We start from the raw sequence: 19,034 nt of genomic DNA, 5'->3' as shown, positions 1-19,034 counted from the left end.
GTTTTTGAGCAAGAGGGTGGACTAGGCACCATAGTGCATATCATAGCTGATAACCCAGAATGGGTTTTCAGTTTAGCTAAGTAGGCAGCAACCCATTCATGAACCCAAACAGTATTTTTCAAACTTGTGTATCAGCTGAGGCCACAATTTGCTGCACTTTTGAAATACCATAGAAGAATAAGGACAGTTTTACTCCCATGGATCCATCAGGATATGTATTTACCAAATAACTACAGCATGCACTACTTTATTTGATTCATCCAAAAAACTCCAGTTACTATAAGCCCATTTTTAAATCATGCCACAAGAGAGATGGCCTCTTGTGTTGAGTGAATATTTAAGTGTAATATTGCCCAACCATCTATTCAAATGCAAGCTTCAGAAAACTAAACGCTGACAAATAGTCTGGGGTCATGTCTGTGAAATGCTCCATATGTGCTAGCTGAAAGAGTCTGATGCTAGCTTGCTCTCAAATGTTAACAGCTTTGCAAAAACAATGCCCTCTCTTCTGCAGCAGAAATTTTTCTTGTTCAATCCCCAATAAAAGTAGGTTTTGATTTAAGTTTGAGAAAAAACCCATCTATCATTTAGTTATGACAAAGTGAAAAGAAACCTGTTTCTTCATTCTAAGGCAATTATATACAGCTAAGAGCCAGAAGTGCTGGCCTTGAGCTACGCTGAGGTCAGTGGGCCTGTGAACACCTATGTTGGCTGGTGGCCACACCAACACTTCTGCAGAAAAGTGCCACTCCAGGTATTTAACGCGAACATCTAAGGCAGTAATTCCACTTCTTTCCAGTCAAAGAGCAAGGAAGTCCCATTTTCCCAACAGGCCTATCCCTTCTCTGCAAGGTAACTTGCTTGGGAAGCCCAGGAAGAGCTGCAGGTGCTCTGTGTGGCAGCTGGAGCAGTGTGGGAGAGAGCCCCCAGGAATACCAACCAGCTGGAGGAGAGGGCGCACAGCCAGCTGCAGGCAGCCACCGCCTGCCCGGGACAGCTGAAACTGTGTCTCTGCCAGACTTAAGGCAATGCTTTCAGAAAGCCCTGACCAGGAGAGCCCAAATAAACTGAGTAAACTGAGAGATCTCAATCATGACTAACCAATTGCCTAAAAAAAAGAAAAAAAAAAAGAAAAAAGTGTATGTCTAGGAAATGTTTTTCACGTATCTGAGAATAAGTCATCTGGCTGAAGTATGCACTGTATCTTCCAAGTTGAAAACAAAAGTCACTCGTTTGGTTGTGGCATTTTTTCAAGTTACAGTTGATGTGACAGACATGCAATTTTAAAAGCAACAGCCTGTGTTAAATTTATCACAACTTCACAATGGGATTTAGAAACCTGAAGCTTGACTTATAAACAGCTCATGGGGACAAATGCTTTGCAACATAGCTTCACATTAATTACAGTAATCCAAACATGAAAAAAACTGTACTGCAATCTGTTTGTACGTGGACAGGTCAAGGCTCTAGGGACTCCTCAACATGAAGAATATTTCCAGGGAAAAGAAAGAAAAAAGGCCACATAGACACAGTGTCACAGTATCCAACAGTTTCCTTGGATATCTGATAATACCTAACCTTTTCCTTACACAGAAAAGTTAAATCTATGCTATTGTATGATCAACTAAATTCACTAATTTCAAAATTTTCTAGCCTCATTGCTGTGGAAGAAATGGGAAAATAACATGAATTCTAGCTACTTTTCAGCCTTAAAAAGAAATAGCTCTCCAAGAATCACATGTAAAGATACATAACAATTACAGTAAATATAGGTACTATACAGATATGCCTGAGACATTGCAGAATCTTGCCAGTTACTGTCTATTAATAAGAGGTTATAACAATGTATTTATATATAGCTGTTTCCAGCCTGAAGCATCCCCAGTTTTGATGAAGTTAAAAGCCAAGTTCCTCAAGCATCGTGACTGATACCTTAATGAGCAGGCTCAAAACTATTTTAGGACTTTTCCCAGTAAATCCAAAAAGCTTTAATTGTTTGTATTTTTCTTTCAATGCCCCCAATAGCATGTGAATTATGGCAAGTAGATTCATTATCCAACTTGATGAGTTATCATCACCACAGACACTGTGATTACAGGTGTTTCAGTCTTCACGTAATTGTTACTCCTCCTTTTTTGACAAAGACTAATTGAGAATAGGAGTGCCACTACGGTAGGCATTTATATAATCAAGGCCACTGTCATCTATTCTTGGTGTCATAATCCAGACCACAGTTTCACGGCATTGCTGTGAATGCAAAGGAAATATAATAGTGAAATTTAAGAAGGTTAAGACAAAGACAGCAGTACACTTGATTTCAAACCCTATTACTCAAAGGTAACTTAAGATATAGACTCTTAAATTATGTACAATTGTTTCATGAGTAATAAATATTCTACATTAAAGCAGTTCTAAAGGTTTTCACCCTTGAATTTTTTCAAAAAACTGAAAGCTTCTTTTCTTTTTTCCTTGTCCTAAACTTTCACTAGATGTAAACAATTTGGTGGTGACATGCACTAAGGAACCTTGCTGTGAGATTTTGCACTAGAACACAGCACAATAGCTGAAAAAAATAACAGTTGTGGCTATGGTAACCCAAAGTGAAACATGTTATTTGCATCAGTTTATAACCATACTGAGATGCAATTTACACATTACCAATGTAGCAGGACATGATTGGTGTAATCACAAATCACCTATCATCATGAAGCCACAAAGTGTTTTTTAAATGTTTCTGAAAAGCATTCATGGGGAAAAATGCACAGATCTGGCCCTTGACATCTCATGGGTGATTTAAAAGAAAAGATAAAAAAAGAAAATAATAAGATTTCTGGTTTAAAATATTCTGTGCTTTCATTTTATGTTTTTAATTTCTTTTCTCTCCCTTTTAGTTAGTGCAAACGATATATGCTTAAAACGCCTTCTACTAAAGACAGCAGCAAAACTCCCATGAACTGGCTCCAGGTAAATCACTTACAATCAGCATTACAGCAAGACAACACCTGACTGACATGTCTCAAGTTCTAGTATTATTTTGAGTTGAGTAAAATCTAGCTTATAACCATTCTAGATTGGTATCTGACCAAGCACAGCTGATTTGCTAAAACTTTAGAAACCTATCCCTCATACAGACAGTCCTTGGGTCTGTCTGGTCTGTCCTTCCATCTCCTTCCACATGGAAGCAGCTGTGTGATACCACTGGTGACTAAGTGGTCATAGTCATTGTATGCTCATGACAGAGAGACTCGGTTTTAAAATACAACCAAAACAGTAAGAGGGCTACTGGAAATGTGCCAAATGGGATAAAATCCCATTTCAATGTCAAGTGAATATCATATTTTATAAAATAATACTTTTTTTTTTCTGGTTAGCTCAGAGGAAGCAGGGGGAAAAATTCAGCATAGAAAATACTTCCTGAGCTGCAAAACTTGAAGGGGAAGTTATAGCTATAATGCTTCTGATGCACAAACCAAGCCAGAGAGAAAAGCTGCTCAAACCAACAGTGAGATCCCATCTCTATGTAATGTCCTTCATGACAAGCTCATATTTCCTAATAAGTAATGTATCCCATTCCCCTCAGTCATGGTAAATCTGGTGGTTTTGTTAATCAAAATATTCCTAAGTACTTTTTTCAACAGATTCATTGTCTGCAATTGAAAATTGCACTTGACAGCTTAGTCATGGTGGAAACTGTTTACTTTTTAACTTGTAAATTATTTTGCTGAGAAAAAAATAGTTGTGTAATTTGTTCTTAAACATGAGAAAGCAAGCAATGAAATTGTAGTTTAGTTGTTTTATGTGGGCTGTTTCAGCACGTCTTGAAAACAAGCAGATAATCCTGTTTTTATAGAGATAGATTCATTGAAAAAATCTAAAGCAGAAAATACAGAAATGTAACTCAAGCAGATTTACTTTCATGTAGACAACTTTTAAAAGACTACAGTAGCTCTTTAAGGATTAGGGAACTTTCAGTAGCACAGGCACATTTGCTGAAAATTCTATAACTTTCATTTTCCCAAGAGAAGCTTTTGGTAAAATTCCCTAACGGACAGTACATTTTTACCTTTTGTTCACATTAGGAGCAGGTAGTAAATATTGAAAAATAATTTATAAACACCACATTTATTTCCAGAGATCAAGTATTCAATTTAATGATGAACTGCAATAAAAACTATGTGCAAATCAGCATTCACGAAAAGAGAACTGTTAGCATGAAATTTGCACTTATGCAAATACTTACTTTCACATTCAGGTGCTGCCTAGGGTAAAGCCTATCATCAATGTGTCTGTGAAGAAGGAATTATTCAGTAAATATTTGTCCTCATTGTCTTTGAGGGAAGAGAAGGGAAGACAGCCTCTTTTAACATATGACAGCTATGAGCCCCCTGAATAGAAGAATTTATTTTTCTAAAAATCATGGACCTGAAATGAATACTTGTACTTTCCTCCCTTCAGCCCAAGCCTGTGGCTTCTCCATCTGTTCCAGCCACTTTCCACAATGTTATAGAGAAAAAGGTCTTTCTTTGCAGAAATGATTTGGTTTCAGATCCATTACACCCAGGCAGAAAAAGCATTTAGAATATTTAAGAAACCTTAAATGAAGTTCCCAGAAAGGAGGTTGCAATCTCCTGCTAAATTACCTGTGCCATCTGTCCAGAATTTCCTCCACAAATTACTATGAAAACATACAGCCTAGAACATAACAGATCCCCAGATTTCCATGTAGATGTGTTCTTAATGTTCAGTATAATTATCTTCTCAACAAGATTCAGTAATAATCACAGACTTTTCCTTAGGTAATTTAAGGACTTCATAAATGGTGAAGACATTTCAGCATCTTGGTATATATACAGATGAAAGCCATGATCACAGAAAACTTACAAAAACGTCTCTTCAGGGAAAATGAGAGGAGTTTGCTACATTTACTAAATAATTTAGCAGCTGTATGCCCTGTTTTTTCCAGGAAAGGAAAAGGTACATTTTGGCAGAGATGCACAGTGTTAATTTGACTCAGTTGTGCTCTGCATAACAGACTCCTGGGTGTCAGGATGAACAGCTGTGATCTCCCTCAGCTTCTCACCCAGGATCTCCCCAGGACTCAGCATCCTGACTGCCTGCACTCAGCACCTCCCTCAGCAGTAGTGACATGGTATGGATTACAATTGTGACAACCAGCCAGGCTTCAAGAGCTGTGGTTTCTATCATGGGTATCCACTGTGATCTAGATACCTTAATGCAATTTACATTTACATAGGACAGGCTTTCTTGAAAGAAAGATCAACAGCCTCTCAGCAGAGACAGCAGCATTCCAAAATATTGGCAAAATATTGCCATGATGAGTAACGTTTGCTGAACTCATTTGGTGTCTGCCTGAAAATTGCTCATGAACAGTTAACAAGATTCTCAACTGTGCTCATTATCTGGAGGATTATTCTTGATGTGCAGTCAGCTCATAAAAGGTTTGCTGCAAATACAGTCCTCATCAAGACAATTACTTACAGAAGTTACACAGTACAGCTTTCTGTGCTCTGACTGGGCGGCTTCTCCGGCTTGCACAGCATGGGCTGTGAATAGTGCAATTAAGCCCACAACTTCGTGTCACAGTACTGAAACACAATGCTGAACATTTGCTTTTTGCAATCATCTATCCTCAGTGCTTGAGCCTTTTATTACTTCTAGTATGACTATCAGGTTAGAAAAAGGGACAGATTGAATTAAAACAATTCTATAAGCAAGGATCCAAGAGCTTAAACACTGCCACTGCCCTGCTAGAAAGCTTTCTTTCACTCCAAAGAAGACAAGAAAGAAGGTGACAGCTTCCTTTGCCTGTGTAATTGCCCCCAAATGTGATAAAGTCTATTCCAACAGGCAAAATCCAAAGCTGATAAAAGCTTTCCACTCTCCCTGTGACATCCTATATGCTCCTGGTTAGAAGGTCTTTGAATTTCAACACCAAATTCAAGAAGATCATGGCACAACTGAAAAAAAAAAGTCATCCTTATAGTGATGATATACTGAATCCATTATCAGGACTAAAATACAATATATAAATTAATTTGCTACACAAATATTGAAGGGAGTTTTTACTAATAAATATTTACTACTGGTGACGTTAAAAATATTCTGAACAACTTCTGGGCAAACTGCTAAAGGAAGTAAAGTAACATGGGCATTGAAGTGTTTTCAGTTGTTATTCTGATCATAGTGATCTTAGTTCACATACATTATTACTCCTCTTTTCCAAATGAGTAATTAACACAAATTTTTTAATTCACTACAATTTGAGTACATTAATTTTAGACTCTGGTTTCATTCCTTTTAAGTCACATCCTTGATATACAAGTCCCACAAGGCTGTAAATTTGTTTCAGGTCACAACATATGACAACAAAAAGGTTTGCTGTCACAGACTTTGATACTGTGAATAATTTTGCAAAATTCCTAGAATTATTCCTATGTTGCAGGTGCTTGTTTAGGATCTTGATTAATTAGCATCATCTTTAATAATAGAATTTGGCAACCTCTGAAATTCTTGTCTGCTAAAACATCACTAAGTAAGTATTTCACTGCTTAGTTCATATTTCTCTGCCTAATCAAGCTATGTATTTTCTTGTCCGTGCAAGCTAAACATTACTGAAATTACTGGGCAGGACCAATGTTACCAGAAATAATTTGTAGGAGCATTTGCCCTGTGGCCAAAAAAATACACAACATAGCTACTTATCCAACCCCCTCTGTGATACTACAAAGCAGAAGAGAGATTGGTCCTGGAGGCAAAAATAATCTCACCTAAATTATAGACCAAGACTTCTCAGCTAATTTGGTATTGTATTTACACTATTTGCCAATTTTGCTTACGCTGTTTTCTTTCAAATCTCTTCCCCATGTGTAGCAAAAAGCTCAAGTAAAGAAGGAACATGAACTTTAATTTTTACATTTTCATCTCACAAGAGCTGGAATAGCAGAGAGACTTCCTGTGAGGAGGAATAGGAGGGAGCTTTCGTTTTGGTTTTCGCCTCAATCTTCCCAAAAAATAATTAAATTTAAAATTTCACTCATCAGAAAACTACAGCCAGCTCACTCTTAACCACTACACCTACACTTTGCTCAAAAATTCTGCAGGGTTGGTGTAAAACACTCCAAACCAAAGCACACCATGTCAACTCTTATTTTTCTTTTTAAAAGGCAAAGTAAACCAAAAAAAAAAAAAAAAAACCAAAAAAAATAAACCACCACCAAGTACACAACAGAAAAAGAGAAACCTTTTTCAGGAAACAGCAATCCAGGGGCCAATACAAGTAACATTCATCCCACATAGTTACCTACAGATTTCATATCTGAGAAAAAAAATTCCCTACAAAAGCTCAAAAAGTTTCTTCAAAATGGAGTAAGGCTTTTATTGCTTCTAATCCTTTCAGAGCACACAAGATTGGATGTCACAGCCATGACATTGCTGGACTGAAAAGCTATTTTATGTAATTTTGCAGTTTGTAAGAAGCATTGGTTACAATTTTCCTTTCCCTCAGATATCTGCACAGTGCTCATGGTAACTAATGCACCTGCCCTTATGAGGGAAAAGAGGTAGGACATCATACACTTTTAGATAATGCGATATATAGTTTCCTAAAATAATACATCATATGGAGAATATTGCATTCATTTGTGAGACCTTAATGCTGGAGTCCATTAAACACACTGACCTACATATCTCTCACTCTACATCTCCAATCAATGACTGCTGTACTTCTTTCTTTATTAACACAGTTTTCTAGACTTTACACTCTTGTCTTCATTACATTATGGCTTTTTGCACTTGGTGGTTTTCCTCACTGGCATTGCCAGTGGGAGCATTAGCAGAGCTTCCCAGTGAAGCCAGAAACAAAACCAACTTACCAGATCAGGGATGGGTTTTGCCTTTCTCAGAACTGTATCACAGCAGGTTGATAAAGCATGATACATCTCCTCTCCAGACATTACAGTAGCACCTGTGTATATATTTATCACAACTGTATTTATTTACAAGGATGTACATGTGTCTGCCCTGCCAAGATCATTGGGTTCTGCAGTCCTATGGAGCAATTAAAGGTCTCACTTAAATGCACTGCTCCCAAACATTTGCTGCTACTGCTAGGTAGGAAAAGATCACAAACCCTGAGTCCTGTGACAAGTAATGAAGGAGATCACAGCCCACCTCTACCTCATTAAATTGCCCCAATTATAGGGCAAAACCAATTAAAAGTGATGAAGCTCTGAAACAGGCAAAAAATTCACATTACCCTATTTTGTGAAAGGGAAGAGCAGTAGGTGGGTTCTGGTCATTAAATAATTAAAAGTGCATTAATGAAGACTAGCTATAAGACTTTATGAGGAGATGACAGTCTGTATAGACTTAGCAAATGTTCAGGTTGTTTCTCTGCTGTTCTTAAGCCTCGGAGTGAAATGATGACACAGGGTACCTAACTGTCCTTTCACTCCGATTGCCTGACTAGAGGGGCGTCTGGCTGCAACGTGTCGGTGGTGTGAAACCAGAGAGGACATTTCTAAGACAGGGCTTCTATTTTTTACCTGAATACATATTTTGTTCTTTCCAAAGTAAATGTTAAATATTTCAGAGACTCTTGCAGAAAGCTCCTCTGTTGCATGCTTCTACTATCCTTTAGCTCTGAAGTAATGCAACAGTAAAACTCAGGAAGGTGGAGCCTACAGGCACTCTGCAGCTACTGATGTGCCTTGGAGGAGTCAGCACTGAGCTGGCAGGCTTGAGGCAGCTTGTCTCATCCACAAAATGATGATAAACAAAACTGGTTCCCAGCAAACTTGCTAAGAGTAATGGAAGGTTCAGGGCTGGCACATGCCCTCGATCCAGGAAAGTCTCAAAGCTACCTGATGCTAGAGGCAAGACTGGAACAGCACAGGATAGGGCTGCCAGTGCAGGAACCCTGCCTGTCCAGGCAGGCAACTCTCTGCACACCAGCCAGCAAAGTGCCACCATTACTAGGCTGCCATGGTGATTTATCTTTCATGGTACACAAATGATGTTTGCTCATTGAAAGACTGGTCTGGGGGGAGAGGAGAAGGAAGGCAACAAGAATAACTGAACTGTGTTAATTTATTTTTAGAGTTTTACGGAGTCTACTCGAGTGCTGATCTTTACATGGGTAAGACAGCTTACATATCTCTCTCTCTTCTGTACCTTTCCCAGTCAGTTCCATTCTGTCTGATTTCCACCAAAGCGTGTTCTTGTTAGCAGGAAAGACATTAACATTTAGACCAAATTAGATTTGTAGGTTTTTGGGTGCATAGCTGCCACAGATGTTGTCGATCCTAGAATAAAGTACACTATTTTTCACTCTTTAAATAATTTTAAAATGTTCCATAGCACATTTTGAAAGACTGGCCAGAAGAAATTCTAGGAAGCAAGAAAATGCTCAAAACCATAAAATTATTTTCATATACCTTTAAAATTATCTAAATGGTCAACATGCTATGCACACTTTCTTTCTTTTACTTAAAACCATCTGCGAGAAATTACCAATTATAAAGGCATTACCTCAGTTACGCTGCTCTATTCCAGTATGCTATTATGCATTTTGATCCCTCATGAGAAAAAAAGGAATATCTGAGAAATGCATTAAGACACTTAGCTTATTAATGGCCAACCATATATAAGCTCATTTTTCTTGCCTTAGGCTTTTATAATCTCGCAATGGAAAATTTTTCTTCATATTTTTCAGAAATAACAGAAAATTCCAAGAAATGGAAGCTGCTGCTAGTAAAAGAAGAAAAGCTGAGTACCATCAGGGTTAATAGCTCCTATTTGAGATCCATGAATGATTACAGAGTTACTTTTCTATATCGAACTTTCAAGTTTCATTGATAATATGCTGCCTCTCCAGGATACAGGTGCACTCACCGTACAAAGGCTATTTGTTCATCACATGAAATAGAAGAGCTAGAGGAACAATGGCTTCAAAGGTCTCATGTTTATACATTTTGACAGTAGTTTGCTGGGCAAGCGCTCTTTGGTACTTAAGTATAACTCGTCCTACTTCTTCCTACACGGGCCACAGACAGGTCAGTAGCATATCCATAGCCAGAAAAAACGTTTCCTTTGGCAACATAAGAACTCGACCTATAAATCCACATTCCTTTGACTTCCTTATCAATGAACCCAACAAATGTGAGAAGAACGCCCCGTTCTTGGTCATTCTTATCAGTACGACTCACAAAGAGTTTGATGCAAGGCAAGCCATTCGAGAAACATGGGGAGATGAAAACAACTTTAAAGGAATTAAAATTGCCACACTGTTTCTTCTTGGAAAAAATGCAGATCCTGTGTTAAATCAAATGGTAGAGCAAGAAAGCCAAATTTTTCATGACATTATTGTGGAGGATTTTATCGACTCTTACCATAACCTCACTCTGAAAACGTTGATGGGGATGAGGTGGGTAGCAACATTTTGTTCAAAAGCAAAGTATGTTATGAAGACAGACAGCGATATTTTTGTAAATATGGACAATCTTATTTATAAGCTGCTCAAACCTAACACCAAGCCAAGGAGAAGGTACTTCACTGGTTATGTTATAAATGGAGGACCAATAAGGGATGTTCGCAGTAAGTGGTACATGCCCAGAGATTTGTATCCCGACAGCAATTACCCACCCTTCTGTTCAGGCACTGGCTACATTTTTTCAGCTGATGTAGCAGAACTGATTTATAAAACCTCCCTTCATACCAGACTTCTTCATCTTGAAGATGTGTACGTTGGACTCTGCCTTCGGAAGCTGGGCATTCACCCCTTCCAAAACAGTGGCTTCAATCACTGGAAAATGGCCTACAGCTTGTGCAGGTACCGCAGGGTGATCACAGTGCACCAGATAACACCAGAAGAAATGCACAGAATTTGGAATGACATGTCCAGCAAGAAACATCTCAGATGTTAAGATTTTTACAAATGTAAATACCTTTTTTTAAATTTTGGTTGAGTTTGGTTATTTTTTGACAAAGTGATCTGCTGATTTACAGGTTAAACTGTGGGATATTAACTGTGAGAGGATTTTTAATGACTGATTTTTCATTCTCGCTTTGACTACTGGTTTACAAACTTCAGGCTCTTTTTCATAAGGACATTATGCCAACTGAAAGGATCTAGAGTCAAATCTCAGATTTTGTATATTATCATCTATTGCACATATCCATTCTTGCATCTGTGTGTAAAAGGACAATAATAAACTATTATGAGCTGCTTAACAATTCACACCCCAGCCTCTGAGATAAGACTCAGGCTTCTAAGAAATGAAGAATTACAAACATACTTTTATTCTTTTTTTGACGCCCTACAACCATCTCTATTTGGAGCATTGTTAATAAATTAAGCAGTATACATTTGCACTGAACTTATACACCTACTTTGACATGTGTATTTTACAGTACATATGTAATTCCCAAATAGCTTCCTAATGGCGTAATAGCAGAATTTAGACAGGTAAGAACATCAAAGTTTCATTGGCCTTAGAAACAAACCCACACACTGAAATATACTTTCATCCATAAAATAGTATTTCTTTAAATTATTTCAGAATAACCCATTTCTTTACACTTCCTAAAATAGCCCATAAAATATGTAACACAATTTAAAAATGAAGTAGAATCTGTAGGTGAAATAAGACAGGAGAGATGTATGAAAAACTATCTTAAAAATATATGGGAAAAGCATGAATATCTTAACTTTTCATTTCAAAGCAAGGCACTGTCTCTCACTAGTATCAATGGATTCTCCATAGCAATATATAATTATATTGAATGCAAAAAGTGTCAATAAGCAGCATATTTCTTCAAGATCAGTCAGTGCACTATTAACCTAAAAACAAGTAACACAAAAGCAGCTTTTTAAGGGGAAGCTTTACTTTTTGCTGCAGTACATATAGGATCAAGATTCTAACAGATTTTTAATGGCATAGAAAAGAAGAATTTAGTCAAATAAAAGGATGCAATCAATTTCTGTTGATTGGACAACAGAGTACATAACAGTTATGTACACATTTCACAGCAAAATAGAGGGCTTTTAAAGAAAAACCTATTAAAATCCCCCAAAATCTAGCCTTCTTAAAAACCTTTTAAAGCCCTCAGTTTACTCATCACAGTCAACACACACTGAGGCCCCACTCAGGAGATCCCCTGGACATGCAACAGAAATCAAGTCCACAAGATTTATTCAAGTTTCATAATGTGCTTATATGTATTTTGAATATGAATGTTTATGAAATGTTATGAAAACTCTTCGATAAATTCAGGCCATCTCTATTTGGTACCACCTTATAACAAAGAGGTGAAATATGATACTGCTCAGCAAGCAACTTGGAATGAAGAACTCACACAAGTTACAAAAAACCAAATCTCACCAAATATATTATTAGCTGTAGGTTACTCACACCATCCTCAGCACACACAAAGTCTCATTCATTGCAGCTGGCATTATATGTAACATATGCAAAACTGTTAAGTCTGTATGTTATTCAGGATGTCTATAAAGTTGTCAGAAGTTAACTGAAGAAGAATTTAAAGGGAAACTTTGACCTGATTTTGCCATAGATGTACACAGCACTTTACAACAGTAACAGAGGAATGAAGATGCTACCCTAAAAGGTTTGCAGTTTCATGGCAAATTGTTAGTCTTGTTCACAGATGCAGCACTATCATTTCAAAAGAAACTACTTGTAAATAAGGTAAAGTGTACCTGGCCTCTAAGTCACTAGCAGGAGCCATCTCAAGCAAATCAATGTCAGATCTAAAGGTGAAGCTACACAACAGGCAGCCTAGGAGTTACTGTTAACAGGAGCTTGTGTACCCTTCATAAATAAAAACAACCCAAAACAAAACCCCAGTAGTTTTTATAAAAACACTAAATCTCTTGCAGCGTAATTAAGAGTTATCCTTCGCTAGTCAATCTAGTCCTTCTTAAAGCTGCTATGTCCTATCAAACTCAGGACTCCCAAGGTACAACTAAAATTGTGTACGTGAATATATAACATGCAGATTGGGTGAAGTTCAGATTTCCTTACACAAGTCCCACAATATTCTTGTTTATGAATGGAAATGAGGGTGAAATTCATGCCCAGCCCTTGGGTAAATCAGACAGCACAGATGCCATCCTACCCAGAACACACTTTGTAGTAATTTGAACCCACAGGCTGCAATCACTTCTGCTATCCCTCTGCACTGTGTAGTAATTTGGGGGTTCTGAATCACAAGCAAATGGATTTGGTTGCCTTACTTCTGCTGATGCTTCTGTGGCCTTTGGTTAGTAATCAGGAGGACAGCAGGGCTCCCAATCCAGATACCTCAGGGCTCAAGTAGCATGGCAGCCTTGAATTTCTCCTAGTACAAGTAGACTTGCATTAATAATTGCAAGGTACACCTAGAAAATAGTATCTGAAAAAATGTATTTCCTGCCATTTATAAATAGATAGACCTTCAACAGAAATGTAAATGTTCATCTTGAAACTGATGTACATATTTCTAAGGCATTTTCTTCTGTATTCAGCTGTATATATGTGTAAGTCTGCTTGCTATGTAGCATTCTGTTATGCATGGAGTTGAGTGAGGCATTATATTTGTCCAGTGTTTCAAGAGCCTTAAGCATGTGTGCCCTAACTTTTGAATGTACAAGATACTTTTTCTTTTGCTGTCAAGTGAATTGAAAACAACACAACAAAAGCCTAATTTTCTACTTCTATTAGTTTTCTGATATCAGACTTCACTAGCTCGTTACACTTAGATTTATTGTTTTCTCTTTGCTCAGAAGTTTCAGTATTGGAACCTGGATATAGAAAGGTAGCAATACATCTACTCATATGGACAGCTGTCCCTTCCAGTCAGTAGTATTTGTGCCATGTGGGATACTGTTAAGAAACAAATGTTTTCAATAGACTTCCTTTACTCAAAAAAACATGTACATTACTTAAAGGTCATTTTGTTTCATTGGGCATGGGACAAATGACAACTTGGTTATACATGCTGGCTTCTAGTCACTTCAAAAGTGACTGTAATCATATTTTGTTTCCAAAATGCATATGAACAAAGCACATTAAGTGAAGCAGCTGGGGAGGAAGTGCCTCTCTTTAGGAGGAATTTTTTCACAAAAGTGTTTTTTCTTTTTTATTTTGGTAAAACCATGAGAGTATTTAAACAGACGTCTCAAGGTTCATTTTCCATATTTCCTAATAATAATGTTAAGTATCAATTTTGATTCTTTGAGATTTTTTTTGTCTTTATAATGTAGACAGCAATGGCAATCTGTAAATGAAGAGTGTAATTAACTAGAAAAGCTTGTCAACAGTAACCGAACTTTAGGTGTATCATTATATATGACTGGCTGTACTTATGTATTTATTTGTCTAAACTGTATATATTGTTTTATCTATAGTGTCTGTAGGAGTGCATTCTTTTAGATTAATGTATTATTTACAGTTTTGTGGGATTGCCAGCAAAGCTGCTAATCAAGATACTATTTTTTTGTATCAATGTCAAATAATAATAAAAATCAAGTGAAAAATTGAAGGTGCCCTGTAAGTTTTCTTCTTCGCTTCTTTCTAGAAATGTAAACTGTATTACCTGAAAACACAGTATCAGTGAATTGGCTCATTTTTCATGAGGAAGAATATTGTGCTGTAAAAGCAGATTTTAAAAAAAATTTGAAAAAAATAAAAAACCAAAATATTACTTTTATTCATCATTTGTGCAACAACTTCATCAAGCTGATGTCCACACAGATCAGGTGTACTACTTCATCTGAAGCCAAAGATGTAATATTAATGCAGTCATGGCAATGTCGGGCAATATAATAGATGGGTTCATCCTCTGCTCTGCCCTATTCAGCTGCTTTGGCATCCCCAGCCAATGAGACCCAGGTTTGGCCGTTCTAAGGTGGCAAAGCTTTTTGACACCCTCAGCATGGCTCTTCTGCTACTTGCATGGTGTCTTAACATGTGGGCTTGCAGCCACCAAAAGCTGCACACAGGAGAAAAGGTGAAATGCCCCAAACCCCACATCTCATAAAACCACAAGTTTGAGGTTGCTGTGTGACCACCAGGGTCACACATACAAAGGGAAGGGGTCCTCCCCAGTCTCTCATAGACACATTGACCCTGACAGAGCCTTTTGCTTCACCCCCCACAGAAAAGCACCAGAAAATCGGTGATGAATCACAATCTGAATACACCCAGATAACCCAGTTTGTCTCCTAACACAAAATATTAAAATACTGTTTTGTCTCTCAGGAAGGTCTTGGCAACTTCAGGGTCCTCATATCAAAATAAAAGCGCAAAACAAAATAACACAAAAGTAGGAAAAAGTCCCTTTTCTTGTAAGAACTAGCGAGAAAAAATTCCTCTCTTCCCATTCTTCCTTTTGCAGTTTCTTATATAGAACAAAATATCTAACCTCTTTTCCACTGGCTTTAGAGCTCAATGCCCAAAATTCATTCATGAAATGGAGGGGGAAAAAAACCCACCCCTGAAAAGAAAGGTAGCTTTTGCATACCAAAGTGTATTTCCTTTGGGTCACCTGTTCCAGAAGTAGTTGAAGCCTGCAACAGAGTCCTCAGGCATCCCAGGAGCGTCTGCAGCAACACAGCAACCTTACAAACTATAATGAGATGCCTTAAACCAACCAAGAGTTTCACATACAGTAAAACCCCTCCAATCGTTTTCATCTCCCTTGTTTCCACCGAAGCAGCCTAATTGCAACACTTACATGGTGTTTAATTAATAGACAGCTTGGAGATATACAGATATTAGCACTAGTAGGGGGTAGATTTCATGTAGCTTGATTATTAATTTCAAGCATTCTATTTTCTCATTTACTTAATTGATTGTCATAGATTTCCAGTGAAATTTGCACTGCCCTAAGTGAAAAAGTATGTAAAAAAACCTTCTTAAAACTGCTGACTCGGGCCTATTAAAGCACAAACACACCAAAAAAAAGAGATCTGTATGGCACAGAACACAGAACACTGTACTGAATAGCATCTGCTTCCTTTTCTCTTGTTAAAGATACGAACTTATGAAATGGCAGAAGGGGAGTCATCCGAGGAGAAAAAAAAGAAAGAATGTACCTTATTTATTTAACCACACCTGCAATTAAGTTGTGTCAAATATCACCTCTGATGACTTGCCTAACACAGGAAAAAAATCTATTTTTCTGCTAGGTCTGCATATTAGCTGACTACATTATATCTCTGCCTCACCTGAAAGAGCCAAGAGCAAGAGGCATTTATTTGCCATGCAAGATTTATCCTTGAGCACTTATTCTGCAAAGGCAGCATTACATAACAAGCTGGACAGAATTAAGTGCAGTGATTTCGTAATGCAGACAACTTTTATTTCGGGGAAGCAAATACCCCAAACTTGAAGTGTGCTGGCTAACAGCTACCATATCCGCATCTATCAAGCATCCCTTTTTTCTTTAAGAGCTCCTTTCTCTGGCCTATTTTCTAACACGACCTCTTTCTTCAAAGAGAAATGGGATCTCTAGGTACCTTAGGACAGCAGTAAAAGCAAGGCGGGAAGCAGAGAGCACCCTACAGCATCATTACAAGCCTTTTCCTTGATTTACAAAAATCACTTAGCTTCACTCTGTTCTTCTGTACTTTTAATCTGCTTCAATCTGGTACATTTCCCTGTTATTTCCATCACTCTTTCCATTTTCCTTATGTGATTTTACATAGTTCAGCGTTCTCCCATCTAAAAGATGTAACCATTCCTACCAGCCACAAAAATAAGAACCCAGTGTTTTTGTGAAGAGAGGGCCCTTGCCTGAAGAGTTTACAGTCCTACACTGTCTCATACCTGGCAAACTGCATTCAGCAAGTTTCAGGGCACAAGTAGCACTTGAAGTAGTTCCTTCAAGAATCTTTTCTTTGATATTGCCTCTTTTAGGTATATGGAAACAAAAGATCTATCATCTTTCATCTTGCCTCTGCCTGCAGAGATCATTATCACAAGTCTAAGATTGGCTTTTTTTTCCTTACTCCTTCTACTTTCCTCGCATAACGTTGGGTAGTTCATCAGAATTTAAAACAGCATTTTTTCATGTTTCCCTTTAACTCCCACTTAATCAAGTATACTTTATCCCACAATTTCAATGTTTTAACCTTTTTAGCTGCTTCTGCTCTCTGTGTTGCCTCCACTCTCCTCATATCTTCCTAATAGTCAGACATCTGGTATTGAATCTATTACAAGAGTATTTGCATGAAGCCTGAACACAGCAGTACTTTTCTCTATCACTGTCTGAGGTATCAAGAACTGCATTATTGGATTAGTTTCACCACACAGGACAGCTTATCTTACTACTATCACATACAAAGCAGAAAATGAACTTCTGCTAGCATCTGGAACAGACAGTAAGTCTACAGGGCTACAGCAGCTATAGACATGGGAGGTGTTGCAAGGGAAACTTCCCAGTCTGCCCATGCCCGAGGCTCTGGCGGTTGCACTCCCAAGGCCACACTTCCACAGCTGGGACCGGGGTAACGCAGAAACGGCTCAAGCTGGTGCCTCCGAGGAGCGTCCCTCAACAAAAGAACCCCTGGGCTTTGATCCCCTCAAGCGCCAGCGCAGGAAAGTCTCAGCTCCCGCAGTGTGCCCGTGTCCACGCCCCGGCCGGCAGCACCGCCCTCCTGCCCTTTGTCATGCAGAGCTGGCGGCTCACGGCCTCTTCTCTCCCACCCAGAGCTCAATCTGCAGCTTCAAGCCAGTTACCTGCACCTGAGTATTCCTCAACAGCTGTCTGCACATAGCCCTAGTCTTTAAAAGTATGCAGTTAATGAGTTTTACATAGAACACCATTTCCCCTCACAAAGGCCACAAAAAGGTCCAGAGCATTCAGGACAAACTCTTCAAGGTGCACCGAGGCTTTATATAATGTTTACCATCACTTTGGCAGGATGGGTTATGAAATGAAGTATTGCTGCCTCTGGAGAGTGGTATCCCATACGGATGAGGCTTACTGTACTTCCCAAGCACCGTTTTATTCTAAGCATATCTGTACTTTGAACTAGTAAAGCGGCTGATGCCAAAGTTGATGATAGGCTGCTGTAATTGGTCATTAAAAGGCAGTATTATTTACTGCCTTTTTTCTTGGATTCAGCATTTCTACACAAGGGGATAAAACTAATGGGCTAGAACAAAGAATATATACAGCATGTAATTAAAAGCACATTTTTAATAGGGGAACACACATGCACACAGTGCAGGTGCTGTCACAGAAGTAGAGGGTATGGAAATACACATTTTAATTTGTATTATACTGCAATTTAGCTGTTACTTCAAACAGATGGGTGAGTTTTGCAACATTTTTAAACTGATTTAATTATTTGCAAAGGTATTGGCTTGTGTTAATTGGTGCAATAAATTACACAATGGTTCACAGATTCCATTAAAAAGGACTTTGAACATGTAGTACCTATAGGAAAATAAACCGAGCCTTGCAAGTCAGTATTTGACAAAACAGTTACTGGATGTTTGTTTTATCAGTGCATAAACAAGATCAAAAAAGCCCACCATTCACACAAGACAATGTGCTTAACATGATAGATTATGATGTGTAATTGTATCTCAGAGACAGGTGAATGTTGGAGACAATATATCCAGCCATATGCCTAGAGGAATGATCAGACTAAGTAAATGTAAGTGGGTTACCCCTACTTTTCCCCAAAAAACCCCACTAGTTGTGTGCAATTTATCTAGTGCGGGATGATTACTGTCATCCTTCTTTAGGACAAAGTCATTTCCCGAAACAAGAGACATGGGGAAGAAGTTCCACAAGCACAGGTAATAGCTTTTGAAATATCTAGGCCTCTACTCTAGTCAATTTAAGGTTTAAGCTCCAGATGTTGCTTCTTGTCTTGAACTCCAAGAATTTCCAAAATCCCCTAAAGGCAACAAGTAGAAAAATGTCTAGCCTGTTAAGTACCACAGAAAAGTACACCTGTATTAGACAGCCAAACAAACTCTGTAGTAGCAGTAATAGGAAAG

The 19,034-nt window shown here is 38.1% G+C and overlaps 1 protein-coding gene across 11 annotated transcripts in view; it reads left to right on the top strand.

Moving 5' to 3' along the window:
- Positions 1-14,559, top strand: part of B3GALT1 (beta-1,3-galactosyltransferase 1) — a 187,806-nt gene extending 173,247 nt beyond the window's left edge. For 6 of the 11 annotated variants that reach the window (XM_032113824.1, XM_032113825.1, XM_032113829.1 and 3 more), the window contains 3 exons: positions 2,892-2,964; positions 9,119-9,157; positions 9,734-14,559. In XM_032113824.1, the coding sequence (XP_031969715.1) occupies positions 9,963-10,943 (981 nt within the window). In that variant the 5' untranslated portion in view covers positions 2,892-2,964; positions 9,119-9,157; positions 9,734-9,962 and the 3' untranslated portion in view covers positions 10,944-14,559. Of the gene's footprint in view, positions 1-2,891; positions 2,965-4,963; positions 5,150-6,463; positions 6,554-9,118; positions 9,158-9,733 lie in introns of all 11 variants that reach the window. The other 5 variants (XM_032113835.1, XM_032113834.1, XM_032113831.1 and 2 more) reach the window with 4 other exon arrangements.
- The last annotated feature ends 4,475 nt before the right edge of the window (positions 14,560-19,034 follow it).

This window comes from Corvus moneduloides, chromosome 7 (assembly GCF_009650955.1).
Source record: "Corvus moneduloides isolate bCorMon1 chromosome 7, bCorMon1.pri, whole genome shotgun sequence".
In the NCBI taxonomy this organism is placed as follows: domain Eukaryota; kingdom Metazoa; phylum Chordata; class Aves; order Passeriformes; family Corvidae; genus Corvus; species Corvus moneduloides.
Note: the sequence above shows the minus strand (reverse complement) of the source record. Positions and strands in the feature narration are given on the sequence as shown.